This window comes from Lampris incognitus, chromosome 2, assembly GCF_029633865.1.
Source record: "Lampris incognitus isolate fLamInc1 chromosome 2, fLamInc1.hap2, whole genome shotgun sequence".
NCBI classification, from domain to species: domain Eukaryota; kingdom Metazoa; phylum Chordata; class Actinopteri; order Lampriformes; family Lampridae; genus Lampris; species Lampris incognitus.
In genome coordinates, this window is record NC_079212.1 from 20,832,779 (window position 1) to 20,855,572 (window position 22,794).

The following is a 22,794-nucleotide window of genomic DNA, read 5'->3' on the forward strand; positions in this document are numbered from 1 at the left end:
TATTGCAATTATTTAAAATAATTCCTATTTTTTATAATGCTGTCTGTCCTGTCCTTTCTTTTCTTTTCTTTCCTTACTTTTCTTTTTATCTATTTCTCAGGTATGTTCCTGGCTGACATTATTGAGAAATACTTTGTGTCACCGACCCTGTTCAGGGTGATCAGGTTAGCCCGTATTGGTCGTATCCTCCGTCTGATCAAAGGAGCTAAGGGAATCCGCACTTTACTCTTTGCGCTGATGATGTCACTGCCAGCCCTCTTCAACATTGGCCTACTGCTCTTCCTGGTCATGTTCATCTTCTCCATCTTTGGCATGTCTAACTTTGGCTACGTAAAACATGGAGCAGGCATAGATGACTTGTACAACTTTGAGACCTTCGGAAACAGTATGATATGCCTGTTCATGATCACCACATCAGCTGGCTGGGATGGCCTGCTGCTGCCCATCCTCAACTATCCTCCAGACTGCAACCCCCAACTGGAGAACCCTGGCACGACGGTGAAGGGCGACTGTGGAAACCCCTCAGTGGGCATCTTTTTCTTTGTCATGTACATCATCATCTCTTTCCTCATTGTAGTAAACATGTACATCGCCATCATCCTGGAGAACTTCAGTGTGGCCACAGAAGAGAGTGCCGACCCGCTCAGTGAGGATGACTTTGAGACCTTCTACGAGATCTGGGAGAAGTTTGACCCCACAGCTTCCCAGTTCATCACCTTCGCCAAACTGTCCGACTTTGCCGACACGCTGGAGCACCCACTTCGTGTGCCTAAACCCAACACCATCGAGCTCATCGCCATGGATATGCCCATGGTGAGCGGAGATCGTATTCACTGCCTGGACATTCTGTTTGCTTTCACCAAACGTGTGCTGGGTGACAGCGGTGAGCTGGATATGTTGCGGCAGCAGATGGAGGAGCGTTTTGTGGCGGCCAACCCCTCCAAGGTGTCGTATGAACCTATTACCACAACCCTCCGCCGCAGGCAGGAAGACGTTTCTGCCCGGATCATCCAGAACGCCTACCGTGCTCACCTCATTCGGCGTGGTATCATCTTCAAACGTCAGACTTTCACCAACAATAAGCTTGAGAACGGCGGGACCAACCAAGAGAAGAAAGAGAGCACCCCCTCGACAGCCTCTCTTCCATCGTATGACAGCGTGACCAAACCTGACAAGGAGAAGCAAGACGAGAATGAGGAAAAGAGTGGAAGGAAAGAGAAGGACAGAAATCACAAAGATGAGCGGGAATCTAAGTGTTAGAGTTCAGTGACTGTCATAATTCTTCTATAATACATAGTGAGAAGAGACTCTGAGCCCAAACCCCCAACAAATGTACAAAAAGTGATCATTTGCAAGTAAAAATAATCAAAAAACACAAAAAAACACAAAAAAATGTTTACAGACTCACATACATCTGAGGCATTGTGGTTTATGTCATCAAAGACAACTGAACCAAACAATTAGTTTACCATGGAAGTTTGCTGCGTAACGACCAAGTTCTTTGGAATGAGGGACATACCACAAGAGATAATGACTTAAAAGTGTGCTGGCCAATGACACACACATTTCTTTGGGGACAGCTACCATGGGGCAGAAATCTCTGCTTGATGATTATTGGAATATTGCATAATCCCTGCCACCACCTAGTGTGGACCCCTGCAGCAAAGGTCCACCTCTTTGGGATCGGATCATACAGATCCCTTTAGAACTGTGTTAGCAGTCTGAGGGACGCTCTGTAACACTGAGTTTACCATCATCCTTATCAAGGAGAAAACAGTAATCAACCAAGCAAGTTTAGCTAGGAAGGAAACACTAGAGGAGTGGGGTGAAACCCAGAAAAGTAGAAAAAGGTTGTTGTTATTTTTTTCATTTGTGCTGAATAAACTTGCATCTTTACATTATTTGAGCAGCCAAAAAAAGATAACATTTAGCCCATGTCACCAGTCTTTTCATCTCCTCTTTGGTATACTGACATTGAAAAAGACATTTTCTACATGGGCTTTCACACTGACCGGGTAGGGGTCATCAGTGATTGTTTTGACTTGGGCTGAAGGGGACTTGTTCAGACTGAGTCCCAGATAAATAATAAATATTGTGCTCGTTCAATGCATAGAAATGACTTGCATGAAGGCATGTTTTGATCAGGAATCATGCATGAGTAATCATAGTCCACAAGACACTAATTCTCAGACCACTGCAGTGGCTTGACCGAAAGGGAAATCACAAGATCTATTAACTGGAAAATGATGATTATGGAAAATTATATAATATATATAGAGAGAGGATATTGGAGGATGGTAGTGGTATGATCCTGCCCTTCACCAGTTTTGCTTTTCACCTGGGAGAGCTTTTTTTGTACTCAGCCCATCGGTTGGATAATAGGTGAATGAACAGTGTGAGTGCTGAGAGGCAATATTCAGTTGGTGCACATTTTAAACAAAACAAACGAGGAGGGGTTTGTTTTTTCGCTGCTCTGTAAATCAAGCATACAGCAACAGTAAGACGTATATCGGTATTGGGAACTGGAGTAGACTCATGTCAAGGTTGCACACATTTCGGGTGACTGTTTCCATTTCAGTTGTCCTAAACTAAATCCAGGGTGTGCATGTCCTTGTTTATTAATATTTGTCCCATAGCCATTTCCCTCAGGTCTGGTCTTCTGTTGTGATAGCAGATAGATTAGAGCGGTCACCACGTTATGCCACGGATCCTGCGTCTGACACACGCCACTGAAGGCGTGACGTGCTCGTGCGTCGGTTTATACCCCCCTCCAATGCTTTGATTTAACTGAAGCTAAACAATGGCAGTGAAAGCGTTTGGCTGGGAATAGGAGGATGGGTAGTTGGGGTGCGGGGGGGGGTTAAAACAGCTGTTTTGAAATCCGGCTCTGGGTAGCTACAGCAGGTGTATTACTTTTACTGATTCCTCTCACAACCGTTCCTCTTTTGTCCTCCGTCAGTTACCCCATCTTGCCATCGTGTCTCAGATAGTCTTTTTCAGCTTTAGTAAAAAAAAATTATAAAAATTAAAAAAGTTACGATGTTCTTCTCCGATGTCTTTGCGATGCAGTCATTCTCGGAGAAGGCTCTGATCTGTGAGAGTGTGGTGCTAACCATCTGAAACAGCAGATAATGTCACGAGGACAAGCTTTCTCACGGCCCAGCATGCACGGCTGTATGATAGGCGGATGGCCATGAAGGGCTTGTGGTTTGGACTGTAGAACAAAATGGATCTTGTTTGATATTTCAGGGAGGTGGATGGATGATAAATAATGCAGTATACATGGACCAATAAGGAGGAAAGCGCCCCTCCCTTTAGGGTTTTAGACTGACTGCCATGAGAACCAGAGATAAAGCGAGAGAGACGGACGAGCACAGGGGGAGAAACAGTGCTTTGGTCTGAGTAGGAGTGCTGAAAGTCCCATGTTTGTCAGTGTATCATTGTGCTTTAATGGGACCTCTTTAACACTGTGTGGTGTTGGACCCAGACTCGCACCATCTTTTCACATACCTGCAGGCTTTCCAATACTGTCACCCACTTCAGAAAAATGCCCAAGATAGAGGTAGAAACGCCACAATTGTCAAGACAACACATCAGTAGGCCTCACATAATGCAGCTACGTTGTATAATAAGCTTTGTGAGGGTTTTCTCATAACAACCTAAGGCTCTGTCAAGTGATAGGCGAGACACAACTGCCTCCTTAGGTGAATATCTGCCAATTTTTTTAAACCACACAGGGGGAGTCCTCTTTACAAATGGATGGCAAGACACATATCCAGCATCCATAGTCACACCACTATTGCCATTTGGTGTGTTAAACACTGCCTGTACCAGAAGCCCCTTGTCTGTAACAATACCAGAGGTCTGTTTACAATATGAGGTCTCCGAATCGGTTTGGCTGCTGCACACTGAAACCAAATACATTCCCAATGAGAACCACAGGAGCAAATAACACCATCCAAATTAACCACGCTCACCTTGGATGTAATGTTTTAGAATGATACATTCACACTTGGAAAAAAAACTAACAAAAAAACAGATCTATGTACAGTGCAGGCTATGATGTAAATGGCACAATCGCTGAAAAAGAATGAACTTTTTGAAAGAAAATATAAATACTGTATTATATTCTTTTATTTTATCGGCATGCTTTGTTGTGTTTTTTTTTGTAAATATGGAATTTTAAAAAGTTACTACTAATAATCAAAAAATAATAACAATAATATAGAATGGCTTCCAGCTATGCCCTTTGTCACATTTGTTACCTTTTGGATTTTTTGAGACACTTTTCACTTTGTTGACGGAAATTGAATGAAATATAGATATTATATAATACAAAAGATATATACATGTATACATATATGTCTATATGTATATACATTAAACAGAAGAACACTCACATTTGATTTATGTGCAACACTTTCAGTGGATGTCTCAAACTGGTTGGTCCAGCACCCTTCTGTGTCGGGAACGAGCTCACGTGCAATGTGACTGGAGCTGCTTGTCATGGACTGTAGCCTGATCATGATTGGAAGGATAATGTTACCAGCACATTTCTCACTTACTGTCATATCTCTCACCTGCACCGAATACACACACCCCCGAAGTCACAGACACGCTCAACTATACCGACAACTCTCCTCAACCTCCCAAACCAACTCAACCAGAGATCTCCTCCCAACGGAAGTCTGCTGGTTTGGATGCCTCGTCCTCCCGAAAATGGCACCTGCTCAAGGGCCGACTTCATATACACACAAACACACACACACACACACACACACACACACACACACACACACACACACACACACACACACACACACACACACACACACACACACATCAGTGCCATTATAGATCAAGATGCATACAACCACCAAGTTCTTGCTTCTCATTCTCACATTTCTTTTGCTGAATGGTTTGTTTGTAGTGTTGTTCCACTTGATGGCATGTGCCTTTTTCTGCTTTTTCTGCAAATCTGGACAATGATACCACACTAAAAAAAAAAGGTTCCAAACTGGAGGGTGGAGGCATGGGGGTGATCATAAGGAGCACAATATTAATCAGGGAAGTTGAGGCGACATGAATCCTACACTGCCGGAGGATCATCCAGACACCCCGCTTCATCTCGATATTCAACAGTGTGTACCGCTAACAGAAAAAACAGCTGAATCAACAAAAAAAGTCCTGTTCTTTGTGCTACGTGTGTCACCCACTTGGCTTGTGAAAAAGCAGCTTGCCTTCTATATTTCTGTTCTCTCCATCTGAAATTTATTTTTGTATTAATATCTGATTATAGGACTCATTGGATTTTTTTTTAGCATGGTTTACTACGGGCGTTTATTTTATTTTATTTTTTTCTCTCTTTTCGCTGAAAAATTAAAAGTGCTTTTCAAACTGTTATCATTTGACACCGTGATAAAAGATATACAGTAATACAATATGATGGTGTGTTGCACAACCACTTGGACTCTTAGTAAGAACTAATGAAAGATTGTCTTCATTTGAGCACGAACCTTTTTATTACCAATAAAGCAGCCTTCCAGTTAACAACTCGTGTGTTTGCTTCTCAGTGAAAAGCTCAGTTCTGACTGGTGGTTTGTGTTTTGTTTTTTTGGTCCTCTTTTTACAGCAGGTTGTATGCAGATCAGTGCCTCTGACTCTGCATGTGATCCAGAGTCCTTGTCGCCACGTTAGAGAGTAGTCTTGTCACCATTTTGTGTGGATTATAATACTTTTTGTGGTGCAGGTCTGTGGACGCATGTTGGGATCGCAGCGCATTTTGCGAAATGGAGCTGAGCGGCGCTGTGGCGTCGGAGTCCCGCCGCAGGAGGAGCAGCCTTTCAAATGGACGTATTGAATTCGTTAAAAGGCCCCATGTTAACATCGCCCCCCGGCCAGATGGACGGACCGTGGCCCCATTGTGTTTCGCAGTCCATCTGTATTCACACGCTGTTCTTTCGCGGTCATCTGTGAGCAGACAGGCCAGGCGTGTAATATCATAATCATGCCCCCTGTTGGCGGATGTTTGTTTGGTTTGCAGGAGGCAAGAGAGAGGGGGGGGGAGAGAAAACCTTTTTAAGTGGCTTGAGATTGAATTGTGTGACAATGATGTACTGTATGGAGTTGTCCCCCCACCCCCCCCATCCGTCCACGGCGTGTAGACACCCTCGGAGTGGATGATACGTTCCCTATAGAGCCCCTCCCTCCCTGTCACTCTCCTTTTCTCCCCTCCGATGCTCACCCCCCCCCATCATAGAATTTTGTCTTCCTGACGCGTCTTTTCAAGTCACATGGACTAGCGGCTCTCCTCTCTCATCCCCAGCTTTTCCCGAGCTCCGTTTTCTCTCCTCTTATCCACTCATCCACGCAATTAGTCGTGCGGGACCACTGACCGTCGCCCCCCCCCCCCACCCCACCGCTTTAGGATGGTTGGTGCGAGTTGCGGGGATGAGAAGGTAGGGAGAGAGAGAGAGAGAGAGAGAGAGAGAGAGAGAGAGAGAGAGAGAGAGAGAGAGAGAGAGAGAGATGGGGGGGAGGGAGGGGTAGGCAAGGCATGAGGGAGGGAGCGGTGGAGCACTGCAGTGCAGATAAATTAATGCAGCAGTCGAGGCTGAGTCAGCAGCACACTCCCAGTTTGGCCCACTGCCTGCATCAGCCGTACACACACACACACACACACACACACACACACACACACACACACACACACACACACACACACACACACACACACACACACGGGCAATGCACACCCAAACGACGACATCCGTGTATACAAACGTGCGTCCGCCTCTTAACGCGATATTAACTCAGAACCTTACGGAGGGGAGGGTCTTTCAAGGTGCAGCTCCGATGGCAGCCCTGCGGTTCTTAAGTGGACCTTGGTCGGATCGGCTCGGCTGTACCGCATGACGCGGTTTGTGGCGACCTTCGGGGTGGTTACAGGAGAGCCGCGCTTGCTTGCTGAACATGTCTGTTCGGTGTGCGGGGAGGAGGTTGCCTTTTTTTTATTTACACAGCTCGACCTAATTCTTAGACAGCCACACCTACACCCCCCTCCCATCTCGCCCCGCTTTGCTCTCTCTCCCCTCTCCCGTCGATGCGTTTTGCCTCGTAACATGTGCTCTCTGCGCCGACCTAAACACGGGTTTATTGTATTGTTATAGCTTCTGTGTCAAACCATGTCTCTTACAACAATAGGCGGGTGAAGAAAGAGCTTGGTTGGACCTCTCGTTAGTCAAGGACCCTTTAACAAGACATCTTCCGGGATCCATCTCCACACAGTGTCTGTGTTAAAGACATCTTATTCTAGTATATTTCATTTCCATCTCTTTTGCTGCCTTCCTGCGGGTGATGGTCGGGCTGGCTGGGACATGGTCAGCAGGGAAGGGGGGTTTTGGTATTATCTCATGTAAACCCCCAGACTGACATCAGAGTTGTGCTTATACATTGCCGGTGCTCCCTCCCTTTTTTTTTAACTCCCTTTTTTATTTATTTATTTCTCTCTAGCCTGTCCCCCACCCCTCCTCCTCTGGCCTTGCGCTCCCCTGAGAGCCCGACTGTGCAAGGGAGGAACCAGCCCGGGGAGGGAGCTCTCCATCACAGCGATGGCCGGCAGCCAGGAGCCCCCATCGCACCCCCGCCACAGCTACACCCTCAGGAGGCTCCCATTCCTCAATGAGAAACAAGGCAGGCACAGATTGAGCGCCCCCCCCCCAACCCCACCTCTCCCTCTCCTCTCCCGCGCGTGCGCGCGCAAGCACACCCACACACAAACACACACACGCACGCAGAGTTCGGTTTTGCGTAGTTCTTCACCTCCTCCACCACCGTCCAGCAGCCTTGTAAATCATAACACAACATCTTAACATCTTTAAGTCATCATATTCGCTGCACAGGCAATTGCATAACTTTCTTGTGCAATTTTGTGAAATTGCGTTGACATAATGAGTGATTCTGTATTAGCACGTGTACTATTTTGGTTGCAGGGAAGAAAAACAAATGCCTTTACAGTCACCCACTCGCAAGTTTTTTTGCCTTTTTTTTGGGTAGACGCCTGCGCCTCATTTATTCTACAACAGCACCCACTACTGGTCTCTCTCATGTATGCATGTAAATAAGAATACGCTTATTCTTTTATATGATTTAATCTTCGTGTACACAAAACATAAAGGGAGTCATCCTGCATATTTATCACATAATTGTATATCATAATTATGTTCAAGATTAGAAATTGTAATAACGATTTCTAAAAATGACTGTTGTTATCGTTGTCAACCAGGCCCAGCTCCAGGAGGCGCTGTAGTGAGGCTTAGCCCCCCCCCCCCAGCGACATCCAATGCCCCTCAAACTATTTCAAGATGCTTAAATCCTTTAAGTAAATTATTCTGTCCCTCACATCATATGTCACATTCGTTAATTCGTTTATTGATAGAGTTAAAATAGATTTAGCAAACGATTGCTTTAATGCTCTACCGGTTTCAGGAAGCTGAGGCTAGTCCCGGTTCTGTGGTCAATACTCCCACCTAGTGGTAGAAAAACTTACGTTACAAGTAAATTGTGTTTTGGTAGCCATTTTAGTTCGAGCATACAGAGTGGACGGATCGTGATACGTGCGCCTGTCTTTTCCTTCGTCTACTGCCCTTGACACGGGATCATCTGTAAGTTCACTGCTAGATAATTAAGTTTTATTATATATTCTAGCTTTATTTGGATAAATGAATCGAGTTTCATCCTTTTATACTGCATGTACATGTTCGGATAGCATGAGCTAACTGATTGCTAACTTACCGTAACCTAGAATGTCGTTACATGTTAGCCGCGCGCGTAGCGGAATTATTTTACCGTTACATCTTTGATTTACCCGTTATTAAGAAAATGGCTTATATTGGTTATAGAGAAGAATGTAATGATTTGATGTGTGGTTTATGTATGTCTACACGGAATAGTCAGTTAAAATATCTTTATTTTTTTCTCTGCCTGTTACAGTTTTACAAGATGTGGTTTCTCAGTGAAAGCTCTGAAGAACTCAACACGGTCTCCTGAGTACTTACTGGAGCCATTTGTTTAGCTGCTGTCTAGGCTATGTAGAGGCATGTAGCCGAGGGCACAAGCTGAATCAAAATCGTTATTGCATTATTTCATGTTGGTGCGCTATTTAAAAATCATAAATTTTAATTCAATTTAGGAAAGACTTTTTTTTAGGTTAGGCGGCTATCCAATCCAAATCATATCTGTTTTGCACGTTTCCGTCACGTGTTGCGTCAGCAGGCGTCTGCCGAGTTTCAGTAGGGTAAGGTACGATTAGTCGATCACTGCTTTTGCTGCTCGCGAATTGACTAAAAATCGAAATGGATATAAGAAGATTTCTCAAAGCTGACAAAAGCAAATTACCAACTCAAAATGATCAAAGCGAAGGAGGAGAGGGAACCGCCCCTGGACCGAGGCTTGTCCACGGAGCGAGGAACAACAGGGAGCCGCTTCCGAAGTAGTAGAGGCACATCATAACTTCCTTGACCTCAATGTGTCGAAAACGAAGGAACTTATCAGTGATCTTAGGAAGAACAGTGATAGACCCCAAAGCTAGCACGATACATGGCGAGGATGTTCTAATTGTTGACACTTATAAGTACTTGGGAACCGTGTTCGACTCCCAACTCAAGTTCGATGTGAACACAGATTTAATTGTCAAGCGTGGACAACAAAGAATTCACTTAATGCGGAAACTTAACTCCTTTAGTGTCGGTAACCCCATTTTATGTTTGTTTTTTTTTACCAGTCATTTATTGAAAGTCTTTTAACTTTTTCCTCTATTTGTTGGTTTAACGGGTTGACTGTGAAGGACAGAAATAGACTAAACAGTATCGTTAAGGTCTGCTCCAAAATAATCAGAGTCCAGCAGAGAGGCTTGTGCTCCCTCTGGAGAAACGTGTGGCCCAGAAAGCAAAAGGAATTGTTAGCCAATCTGACCACGTCCTGTCCAGTGAATTCACTGTAATGCCCTCAGGCCAGCGCTATAAAGTGCCCCCTAGGAAAGAGAATAGCTATTCTTAGTCCTTCATTCCTTCTGCTATCAGGCTGTTAAATGCTGAGATTAGTCATTTTAAATAAATGCTTTATATTGTTTTAAACCACAATAGTTGGTTTATACCTTGTCTGTTTTTCGCATGGCTTGTGGGCCTGTGCGTTCACAGACTGTAGTGGCAGAATGTGGCGTGCAATGCATCTTGGAATGCTTCATTTGTTTATTTATTGTTCTATTCTTTTGGCTTATATGGATTTTTGCCCTTCGCCTAGTCCTCGTGTGAGTCTGTATGCAAGGCCACATGAGGGTGGAAGTGTGAATCTCTTGCCCATGTACTGATCTGTCTGTTGTCTCTGACATGGTGATGATTGCCGCTTGTCTGAGAGTTTGTGTATGTCTGGGTGGACTGTGGGAACTGAATTGCCCTTCTGGGATAAATAAAGTTGTCTGAATCTAAATCTGAATTAGCCATAGCTAACAGCGAGGAAAGTGGCAACGTTCCCTCAAACAATCCTCACAGCTCGCCAACTGGCAGCTTTGTGCCAGACGATTTGGGAGTTGATATGCCTGCTCAGCCCACCTTGAGCAAATTCCTAGTCCGTTTGTTTAAGGGTCAGAAACGGTCTTTTGCAAGCCAGTGGTATAACCGCAGGGAGTGGTTGGAATACAGCGTTAAAGCTGACGCAGCAAATGGGATTCTGTCACTGGAAGCATGCGATCGAGAGAGACAGGCCTGAAAAAACATGCTGCATCAAAAGAATACATGGAGAATATGACAAGATGGAAAGAGAGGGAGAGACGAGCAAACACTGGCAAAGAGGTATCGACAATGGTCAACACAGAGCAGTTAGATCTGCTATCATTGATATGATAGAATTTCTAGCGTCAGACCAGTTAGCTTTTCGGGGGAGCAAAGATGCCTTTCAGTCACGGGAGGAGGACAGTTGTGGCCTGTTTCTTACTTTATTTGAATACACTCTAAGGAAAGATCCAGAATTACAGAAAATATTGATGATGATACCCGAAAATGCACGATATACTTCACACACCATACAAAGCGAGCTGATTCGCATAATGAGTGATATACTGACGGAGAAAGTTGTTGATGAAATTGGTGAGTCCTGGTATACTATTAAAGCGGGCGGCACACAGGATCCAGCTGGAGTTGAGAATATTTCCATTGTTCTGCGATTTGTAGCAGATAATTATGAGGTGAGGGAGCGGCTGTTGACCATAGCCAGTGCAGAGACTGGTGATGCACAGACGCTAGCAAACACAATCCTGTCTGAGTTACAGAGTTGGACTCGATCCGTCTAAGATACTTAGCCATGTCTATGACGGTGTGTCAGTGATGTCAGGAAAGCACGGTGGTGTGCAGCAGGTTCTGCAAGACAGATTGGACAGAGAGATACCATACGTCCACTGTTACAACCACCAGCTACATTTAGTGTCACCAATGCTATGTCAAATGTGTGTGGCACACTATACAGGTTTCTTAAGAAACCCACTGTAGCAGTTCACTTCAAAGGTGAAAAACTGAAGCGACTTCTAGAACAGCATTGGACAGGACAGTTGGCCACAATAACAGCTGTACTCCGATCCTATGAGGATATTTGTTCCTTATTGACTGAAATTGGCAGCAGCTACAAATATGGAGCTGATTTGCGCATTGAGGCAGTGGGTTTAATTAAGGCCATTACTGACTGCAGCTTTGAGTTCATATGCACGAATGCTGCAAAAAATCCTTTTAATGCTTGATCCTCCCAACAAACTCTTACAAGCAGAGAACACTGATCTTCTCTCTGGTCTTGGACTCATTCGAAGTGCGGCAGAATGTGTGGCAAAACTTCGCTGTGAGAGTGAGTTCACCACCATTCTGGAACTGTGCCACGTGCGCGATGCTGAAGGCCACAAAAATGGAGAAGGATGCAGAACAAAAATCCACAGGGCTTCGTGGTTGATGCAGGAGTCGGACAGAGAGAAATTGATGATGAAGAGGGTCAATATAATGAACTGAGGAGGTTGTTTTTCAGCACTGTCGATATTGTAATAAAAGAAATAGACAGAAGGTTCAGTGCAAGGAACAGTGAACTGATCAGAGCTACTATATCAGCACTTGACCCAGGTAGTGAACATTTTCTGGATGCCACGCAGGTACAGCCAGTCTTGGCTTTATCTGGAACTAATGTGCCAGAATCCGAATTTGAGGTTGCTCGCCAGTAGTGTTGTAGTCAAGACCGCACCAACCGAGACCAAGACATTATCGAGACTAGAGAGTATCAAGACCGAGACAAGACCAAGACATTTGGAGGTCGAGACCAAGACAAGGCCAAGACATTTGGAGGTCGAGACCGAGACAAGACCAAGACTGTATATATCAAAGAAAAATCACAACAAAACAGAACAAATGACCAGTATCTTTTTTTTTTAATCAAGTTTGCTTTTACATTAAATGCAACAGCAACATTTCTTTTCAGCAAGGTATTTTTTAATAATTTTCTTGAACATTTTGCATTTTGGTGCTTTGCCAGCTATTTTGACTCATTTTCAAGCAATTAAGTATTTTTTTTGTTTATATCTTGCAAGAAGATGTTAATCTGGATTTGTTGAATTATTGTGCCTAAGTGTAAACAGATAAATACATCATCTGAAATAAGATACACTTTCTTTTAGTTTTTGCACGAGTCTTATAAAAGACATGTAGATTTCCAAAGATGCAAAAAAGTGAGCACACTCACATAGAAAAAGAAAAAACAACTTAGGTGCACGGCTATGAAGAACTTTCACAACAACAGAGAAGGCCAGACAATGTCCTTTTTATAAGTATTAATTCTCCTGGGCAGCCATAACAACTTTGCTTCATAAAATTAAAGCATAATTTTACTAGGAATAATTTAACTGAAAATTGTGGCATGCCAAGCATGAACAAAATGCGTAAAACCCTTAAAAATCTGAGCTCAACACTAAGAATACACTCACAAAGGGGTGGTTGTGAAAGACCTCAAAGGTCCCATTTCTGGGCCAGGGTTAGGGTGAGATGGGATGATCCTGCATGGCTCTAGGGATGAGGAGGTTAAACAAAAGCTTGGTTGCACTTCAGAAAAATTAGAGCCTGAAGCATTTTGTGACCTAAACAGGCTCGGTGGGGCCTCATGATGATGCCTCCTCTACTAAATACCCTCTCAACAGGTGCAGAGGATGCTGGAACTGACAACACCTTCAGTGCCAAGTTGTGGAGTTGTGGAAATCTGTCATGGTTTTTGTCCCAGAAGACAAGTGCATCATCAGTTTCAGTATCCTGTATGGCATCAAAGTATTTACTTATCTGTGCCCTGATACTTGTATCTTGGCCTGTGCTGCGCTTTTTGTGAGCCTTGTAACGAGAAAGAAGGCGTGGGCATTTGACTGGAGGTGAATCACCAGGTGACTCCATTTCTGGCTCCGTAGTCCATTGCACTACCTTCACAGTCCATCAAGTTTTCAACCTCAGCGATCAAAGTGTCTGAAAAACACAAGCAAATGGAAAAAAAACAAACAGGTTAGATTAAAGGATATACAGTGTCTGCAGGTATCAAATAATAAACTGCTCTCACAATATCTTTCTCTTGATGTAAAATGTATGTGTGTATACCTGTCAGTGTTTTCTTCAGCTCACCTCCAAACTTCATGAGTGGCGTTGCATTTAGCCCATTAGTAACATCCAGATCCACCCAGCTTAATCCAAACTGTGGATCAAGCATTGTAGCTAAAAAATAGACATTATGGCTGAAAGGTTCCTGTCCCCCACTGTCTTTAGTCATATTTGTTTTGCCAAAGATTCCAGTGAATCTTTTAATCAGAGACTGATGGAGGGCCTTTACTAATGGCCAACACTGTACTCGTGTCTCCCCCATCTTCACAAGGTGTGTATGCAGGTCCAGAACAGTCAGAACAACCATGCTAATGGTAATGGATTTCTCTCCCTCTGTCAGGTCCGTTGCCTCTGAGAATGGTGCGAGAACTGAAGTCAGCTCTTTAAGCTGGTTCCACTCACGAGTGCTGAATACCACTTCTTCATAGTCCTTGCTGCACATTTCAGTCAGAGCTTTATGGTCCAGAGCTGTGAGGGCCTGCACTTGTTTGAAAGTGCTGTTCCAGCGAGTGCTGTTTGCAGCAGGAATAGTCTTCGTAAAGTCAAATGCAGCCTCAAATTTGTCTTTGAACTGTGAGCTGCTGTGTAACAGAGTTAAGAAGCGTGATGTTTTGGCAATGCTGCGAGAGATGGCTTTAACTTCCTTCATGCCGTCATTCACAACTAACTGCAGGGAGTGAGCAAAACAAGAAAGACACTCACCTGATGACCAGAGTAGCGCTGTGTCCTCCACAGAATTCATGTCCTCCCACAGGTGCTCATCATCTAGATTCTCCTCCTCACTCTCACTGTCATCTGACTGCTGTTGTGGCATCTGAACTTTAAAAGCACCCTTCATATTGGCAGCATTGTCTGTGACAATATAACTTATCTTCTGAAGAATACCATATTCGTCGGTGATCTCCTCAAAGGCAGAAGAAATTCGCTCTCCACTATGTTTACCTGTGAAACGTCTACAGTCCAGCAAGTAGGATTCAAGGGCATAGGATTAATTTGACTTGTTACACACATGAGCAGTTACTCCGAGGAAGGAACGCAGTCTACGATCAGACCACATATCAGTAGTTAAGGACACTGTTGAGCTTTTCTCCAGCTTCTCAAGAACAGTCTCCTTAACTTTCTTTACCAAAACTGGTATGTGTTTCTCCCAAATTGTTCTCCTAGAGATTGGTGTGTACTTGTTATCTACAATCTCAAGAAAGTGTTTAAAATGTTAATTTTCCACAAGGGACAGTGGCAGGCAACACCCAATTATCAAATTTTTGACAATGGCATCGCTGATGGCTTGCTGCCTTGGGGAATGGAGACTGTAGATCTGCACTTTCTGGGCAAAGGATGCCATAGTTGGCTGTTTAGCATCTGCCTGATGTCCAGCCTTGTACTCCAGGAACCTGAAATTGAGGAGGAATTAAAATGATTAAGTCCCACCAATACCAAGAGAGAATTCTCAGAAGATTCAAACGTTACATCTTTAACAGGCATGTGCTTAGTGCAAACAAGCAACAAATTATAGATGTCTCCAGAGAGACATCATGCATCACTATATAGTCAATATACTATATTCACTTTTTTAAAATGAATGAAATCAAATGTCACTTTAAATTACTGCTTTTAAACAAGCTTTTACATTTTTTAGCATTACCCTTACTGAGTTTTTATTGTCTTAAAATGTGCTTTTTAATGTTTTTTACAATATTTTTTACCAAACAAATTTGATTAACCATACTCATTCAGTGTTATTGACTTTGAACTAGCTAGCACAGCATTAGCTTTCTGGCTCATTGTTGAGCCAAACGATAATTTCTGCAGCCGAAGCACCAACATGGAGGACGCTGTAGACTAGAAATATCTCCCGATGGTCGCATCTAAAGTTCAACCCATTTACTGGTGTAGTGAACAACGTTTGCATTGCATAAGAACCTCCCAAGTAACGCCTGGGGGCTCGACTAATTTCTGGCGCCTGGGGGCTCGACTAATACCTGGCGGGTTCATTGTTTGTTCTGTTATCTTGCTTTTGACAATGCTATGCAAGCTAATTTGGCTGTAATATACACTCGGTGCTCTGAAAGTTAGCAAAAAAACGATCGTGGGAAGAAAAGAGCTTATTTTGGCTCAATGTCTTAGGATGGGGTGTTGAACTTTTCAGATTTTAACTTTCCCAGTGTAGCTAATTTAACGGTGTAGAGCCGAAGTAACGGAGAAGACCGTAGGTTCACACTTTAGCCGTGTAGGCAACTTTCTTTAATCCACGGTAAATCAGCGAGACAAACAAAACCCACAGCTCGACTGAGCGGAGGTGGCAAGAATAACCAGAAAACTGGCTGGACAACCATAACTTAACCCTGCGTTAACCTGCCAGGGCAACCATGACTTAACCCTTAGTTCCTGGGTTGAATTCTGTCCCCAATACGTGTCCACCACATGAGCCCCCCCAGAATTCGCCCTAGTAATCGAAGTCAGGCAGGCGCGGGTGGACGACAGGCCGTCCGCGGCGGCTCCGGATAACAGGGGCCGGAGTGTCTCTGGGAGGCATTGACGCGGGCCTGTGGAGGTCGGCCTGAGGAGCAGACGAGGCAGCTCGGGCCTCCACGGGGGGAGGAGGCGGAGCCGGGGGACGACCGCGACGAGGAGGTTGGGCTAACTCCAACGGCTGCGTCAAGTCCAGGTGTGCGGGTTTAACTCGGTCCACTGAAACATGCTCGGCCGTGCCCCCAAAATCCACCACCAGGTGCTTAGTTCCCCGTTCCAGGACGCGGAAGGGGCCGTCATAAGGGGGTTGCAGAGGGGGGCGGTGTGCGTCGTGACGGATGAACACGTAGTCCGCTGACTGCAGACCTGGGGGCACCTGGGACACCGGCGCGCCGTGTTGGGCGGTAGGGACGGGTGTGAAAGCTCTGACCCCGTCCAGCAAGGAGGCTCGTTGGTCCACAGCTGACCAGGGACGCGTTGCATTGGGCATAAAATCGCCTGGGACTCGCAGCGGCGTGCCGTACACCAGCTCCGCAGAGGAGGCTTGTAGGTCTTCCTTCGGGGCGGTCCGCAGGCCCAGCATGACCCATGGGAGCTTGTCAACCCAGTTGCAGTCCTTGAGAGTAGCCCGAAGCGCAGCCTTCATGGACCGGTGGAAGCGCTCACATAGGCCGTTCGCCTGAGGGTGGTAGGCGGTAGTGCGATGAAGCTTGACGCCCAGAGCCTCACCCACAGCATTCCATAGCTCTGAGGTAAACTGTGGCCCACGGTCAGATGAAAGGTCGGAAGGCGTACCGAAACGTGAGACCCACGACCCAATAAAAGCCCGGGCCACATCAGCAGACGTCGTGGATGCCAGGGGAACAGCTTCAGGCCAGCGCGTAGTCCTGTCCACCACAGTGAAGAGGTAGGTGAACCCATGGGAGGGGGGTAGGGGACCAACCAGGTCGACGTGGACATGGTCAAATCGTCTCTCCGGCACTGCGAAGCGTTCCAGGGGCGCCTTAATGTGGCGGTGTATCTTAGCCCGCTGACAGGCAACACACGAGTCGGCCCACGCTTTCACGTCTCTCTTAAGTCCCTCCCACACAAACTTAGCAGAGGTCAGGCGCACGGATGGCTTACCGCCTGGATGAGAGAGGCCGTGCACAGCTTCAAATACGGGGCGTCTCCAGCTGTGCGGGACGATGGGCCTGGGCTGTCCTGTGGAGACGTCACACAGGAGGGTGACACCTGTGTCGCTGAAAGGAACGTCCTGCAGGCGAAGCCCCGTGTCGGAGGCCCGGAGACGGAGGATGCTCGGGTCCGTGGCCTGGTCAGCAGCCATCTGTGCATAGTCAAGGCCTAGGTGGACCGCTCCAATCACTGCCCTAGACAGGCAGTCAGCTACCTGGTTAGACTTACCAGCGACGTGCTGGATGTCGGTAGTGAATTCCGAAATGTAGGAGAGTTGTCGCTGCTGGCGAGCGGACCATGGCTCGGCCGTCTTGGACATGGCAAACGTGAGGGGCTTGTGGTCCACGTACGCAGTAAACTCGCGGCCCTCTAGCAAGAAACGGAAATGCCGGACGGCGAGCCAGAGACCGAGGAGTTCCCTGTCAAAAGTACTATACTTGCGCTCTCGGGGTGTAAGCTGGCGACTGAAAAAGGCCAAAGGCTGCCAAGCCCCCCCCACCCACTGTTCGTGAACCGCACCAACAGCATAGTCCGATGCATCCGTGGTTATGGAAATAGGCGCTGTAGGTGAAGGATGCGCTAGCAGGGTAGCCTGGGAGAGCGCAGCTTTAGTCTCGGTGAACGCACGGTCCCGCTCTGCTGTCCAGTCGACCGCCTGGTTGGGGGACATGCCTTTCAGCGCCTCGTACAGTGGCCGGATGATAAAGGCGGCTCGAGGAATGAAGCGGTGGTAGAATGTCACCATCCCGATGAACTCCCTGAGCGCACGAGCTGTTTGGGGGCGCGGAAAGGCCGCCACCGCTTCCACCTTTGAGGGCAGGGGGACTGCCCCGTCCCCAGTGATGCGGTGCCCGAGGAAATCCATGGCTGTCAGCCCGAACCGGCACTTCGCCGGGTTGACGATCAGCCCATGCTGGCTGAGGCGTGTGAAGAGGGCATGAAGATGGGACAGGTGTTCTTCCTCGGAGGCGCTGGCGATGAGTATGTCGTCCAAATAGACGAAGATGAAAGGAAGGCCACGGAGCACTGAATCCATCAGCCGCTGAAAGGACTGGGCCGCGTTTTTGAGTCCAAATGGCATTCGTAGGAATTCAAATAGGCCGAATGGGGTTGTCACCGCTGTCTTGGGGATGTCTGAGGGGTGCACGGGAACTTGATGATAACCACGGACCAGGTCGACTTTTGAGAAGACGCATTTGCCAGACAGGTTTGCAGAAAAGTCCTGGATATGCGGGACAGGATAGCGGTCAGGCGTGGTGGCGTCATTTAGTCGGCGGTAGTCCCCGCATGGGCGCCAACCTCCATCAGGCTTAGCGACGATGTGGAGTGGGGACGCCCACGGGCTGTCAGAGCGGCGGATGATCCCCATGCGTTCCAGGTGCTCGAACTCAGACTTGGCAATGGCGAGTTTGGCGGGGTCGAGACGCCTGGCTCTGGCGTAGACCGGGGGCCCCTTCGTAGCAATGTGATGCTCCACCCCATGCTTAGCGGTGGGTGCAGAGAAGGTAGGCTGGGTGAGGTCAGGGAACTCAGCGAGGAGGCGGGTGAACTTGTCTGCCTCTGAGAGAGAGTTGGCTAGACCTGCATAGGCCGCTTCCCTCCGCGTACATGCGAAGGAGGAGAAGGTTAAGGCATCGACCAGACGGCTGTTCTGAATGTCCACTAGTAAACCGTAAGCGCACAAAAAATCAGCTCCGAGGAGGGGAAGCGTTACATTGGCCATGACGAACTCCCACGTGAAACGTTGTCCACCAAAACACAGTTCTACAGACCGCACGCCGTAGGTGTGGATAGGGCTACCGTCAGCCGTCGCCAACTGGGGGCCCCGCTCCCCGCCCATGATGTCGACGTCAGTAGCAGGGAGCACGCTTCTCTGTGCGCCCGTGTCACAAAGAAATCGCCGACCGGAGATGGTGTCGAGGATGAAGAGTAGCCTGCTCGTATCGCCAACACTCATGGCCACTACTGAGTGTTGGCCCTCTCGTTTCCCGTCGGCCTGTAGTTGCAGGGGAAACGGCACCGTTTAGCTTTCGCACCAAATCGAGCGTGGTACATACAGAGTCCAGAGGGCTTGTAGCGGTCTGATGCTGTGGCGCCACCGTCGGGCCACGCCCGCGATGTCGGCGGGGGGCCAGTGAAGGTAGGAGCCAGCACCCCGGCATGGGAGGAACGTTGTGTAGCGACGAAGAATCGGTCAGCCTCCTTTGCCAGCTCACGGGGATCAGTGATGGTGGAGTTAGCGAGCGCAGTCTGGACGTGGGGCGGCATGTTGCGCAGAAACAGCTCCATAAACAGGAAACATGGCTTTTCTTGACCCAGTAGGTTTAACATCCTGCTCATTAGTTCCGATGGTTTGCCATCTCCCAAGCCCTGAATTGCGAAGAGGCGACGTGCTCTCTCCGTTGCAGACAGTTCAAAAGTTTCAAGGAGGAGATGTTTAAGTGCGGCGTATTTACCATCGGCCGGTGGGTTGGTTATGAAACCGCTAATCCTGGAAGCCGTATCGCACCCCAGCGCTGCCAATACGTAGTAGTACCTGGTCTCGTCTGCTGTTATGTCTCTGAGCGCGAACTGTGCCTCAGCCTGCGCGAACCATGTAGCCGCGGAAGACTCCCAAAACTCCGGCAGTTTAATTGCAACGGCGTTCGTAGCCATAATGTGTGTGGTTTCAGAAAACTTATCCGAAAACCGACGTCGGGGTCACCAGTGTAGAGCCGAAGTAACGGAGAAGACCGTAGGTTCACACTTTAGCCGTGTAGGCAACTTTCTTTAATCCACGGTAAATCAGCGAGACAAACAAAACCCACAGCTCGACTGAGCGGAGGTGGCAAGAATAACCAGAAAACTGGCTGGACAACCATAACTTAACCCTGCGTTAACCTGCCAGGGCAACCATGACTTAACCCTTAGTTCCTGGGTTGAATTCTGTCCCCAATACGTGTCCACCACAACGGTTAATTTACCTGTCTTTATGCTTCCTCTCAATGTGCCGATAAAAGCTTGACGTTGTCCCGGCGGTTTCTGTAAGTTGTGCGCCACAGAATTTGCACACTGCAGAGTGTTTTCGCTTGCATGTCCTTTTACAGATAAAGTCCTTATGGTTTTGGAAACCAAACTTAATGATGGTTGAGTTTGCCGACATTTTTCATGGCGGGTTTCCCGGGGGCGCAGCGTCTCCAGTCGTCTTGATCCACTCTGTACAGGGGGCGAGTCACTCCGGGTGTCACAAAGAGTGTGTGACACCGGGAAGGCAGCAGCTGCATTCTTTTCTCTGTTATCACAGTGCTGGCCCGGTCTCGACCGGTCTTGATCAAAAATCCCGAGTTCGCCCAGTCCGAGACCGAGACAAGACCGAGTAAAAATGCCTTCGATTCCGAGATGAGACCGAGACCCTTAAAAAGTGGTCTCGAGACCGGTCTCGACACCAAGACCGATCTCGAGTACTACAACACTACTCGCCAGTTTCTAAGAGGAACCATCAGCAGTGATGATAACTGGACCATCTCCTGGATTCTCTACACCTACCACACTGCTTTGGAGGCAATGCCAAGTGTTGTTATGGCATTCAAACACGCACACACTTTTGGCGCATCAACCGCCATGTGTGAAACCTCTTTCTCAGCGTTGTCTTTTGAAACGGACTTGACAGCAAGATTTCGCAGTGAGTGGGAAGATGATGTCATGCGGAGATTCAACTTGCAGCGGAATCGCCGCCTTCAACTCTAGTAATTGGTGAGTTCAATATTCTGTTCTATTTAGCAAAATTATTGTGGAAGGTATCTGCTGTGCCATTTGAAGTTGTGTGTGTGTGGCTGGCTGCCACGCCACCCTATTTGTGAGTGAGTTAAGCGAGAATGCCCGTGAGCGATATTGCCACTCACCGTACTGGATGTGGACTGATGGCTATAGGGCCTACCTTTTCTGTATGGGAAGTGGTTGTACTAAGATGCATAAGCTTGGAACGAGTTGCTATGTTTTGTGCCAATTACATTGCAAGCCATATATATATATATATATACACATATACACACACACACATATATATATAGTTTGGGTGTCTTTGGCAGTGGTCAGATTGGTCATTTTCTGTATTAATATCCCCCCCCCCCATTATTCACAATGCCCCTCTAACAATTTTGCCCTGGAGCCGGGGCTGTTGTCAAGCAACAGTGTTAACCACAGTGGCCCAGTGGTTAACACTATTGCTTCACAGCAAGAAGGTCCTGGGTTTGAACCCCAGGCCATCCCAGGTCCTTTCTGTGTGGAGTTTGCATGTTCTCCCCGTGTCTGTGTGAGTTCCCTCTGGGTGCTCTGGTTTCCTCCCACCATCAAAAAGACATGCATGTTACGGTTAATACGGCTGTCTGTGCCCTTTACCAAGGCAATGGAAAGGAAGAAATGGAGCTGGTCCCCGAACACTGCAGCTGGCCACTGCTCTAATACAATAGGATGGGTTAAACGCAGAAGACAAATTTCATTGTAAGAATACAATGTCAAATAAAGTGGCTTTCATTATTTAAAAAAAGCAAAACTTTTCAGAAACTCTTTTTAAGTACATGCACCATTCGCAGATGCTGTGTTGGAATTTATTCTGAAATCTGAAGCAAAATACAATATCATTTGCACGTGTATCAATTCATCAAAGGCATGTGTATCAATGAATTTAGGAACATCTCAGAAAAGACTCAAGTTTCATCACTTATACTCAGTTTTATCATTTCAACTCATGGTGCACTTTCTTCATGCAGCTTCCATCTTGGCTAAAAAAAAGAAAAAGAAAAAACAGAAGCTGCAAAAATATAAACCATGCTTGCATACGGTGTAAAACTTGGGTGCAGAAATGTGAGCATGACTGTCTCCAGCCCCATATCTAAAAACCAACAAACGGGTAGAATTGGATGCGGTAAGCCCAAGTGCATTTCTGAGCGCTGAACGATCGCCATCTTGAAGTATCTGATGCTTTTTCCACTCTTTGATAACAGAGATGAGAAATGGTCTCAAACATGTGGATGATTTTGAAACACTGCTGGGTGTATTTACTGTGGAAATAACCAAGTGTGCACCATAGATTGGGTCTGAAAGTACTTCAGGGTGGTAAGAAGTTAATGGGACTCTGTGCTGATGTCATTGTTGAGATAGATGTCCCCTTTTGTAAGATGCTGGATGACGTGATGCAGTTATGAGGCATTCGTTTATTCTGGGGTTTTTTTTAACACTTGACCTATGTAGCACTGGCCCTCATCACAGCTGAAAACCAAACATAAGTAAATCCAAGGGCTTAGATGCATTAATTTCATTACTCTTCAAAGATGCAGAGTATAGATATACATATAAGCCATACGTTTTTCTTGTAAGGCTAAATTGTTCAGCCAAGTGTGGCCCCGCTTGCCTTTGATGGCAGTAAGAGAGTTTCAACTTGAAGATTTTAAATCAGCACAGTCGATGATAATACAAGTTGGAATATTTGACTCATCAAAATTATGTTACATAA

General features: G+C 46.6%; 1 protein-coding gene across 4 annotated transcripts in view; it reads left to right on the top strand.

Annotated features, from left to right (window-relative positions):
• scn8aa (sodium channel, voltage gated, type VIII, alpha subunit a) overlaps nucleotides 1-1,260 on the top strand; it is a 48,910-nt gene extending 47,650 nt beyond the window's left edge. For all 4 annotated transcript variants that reach the window (XM_056301486.1, XM_056301501.1, XM_056301480.1 and 1 more), the window contains one exon: nucleotides 101-1,260. In XM_056301486.1, the coding sequence (XP_056157461.1) occupies nucleotides 101-1,260 (1,160 nt within the window). The remainder of the gene's footprint in view (nucleotides 1-100) is intronic.
• The last annotated feature ends 21,534 nt before the right edge of the window (nucleotides 1,261-22,794 follow it).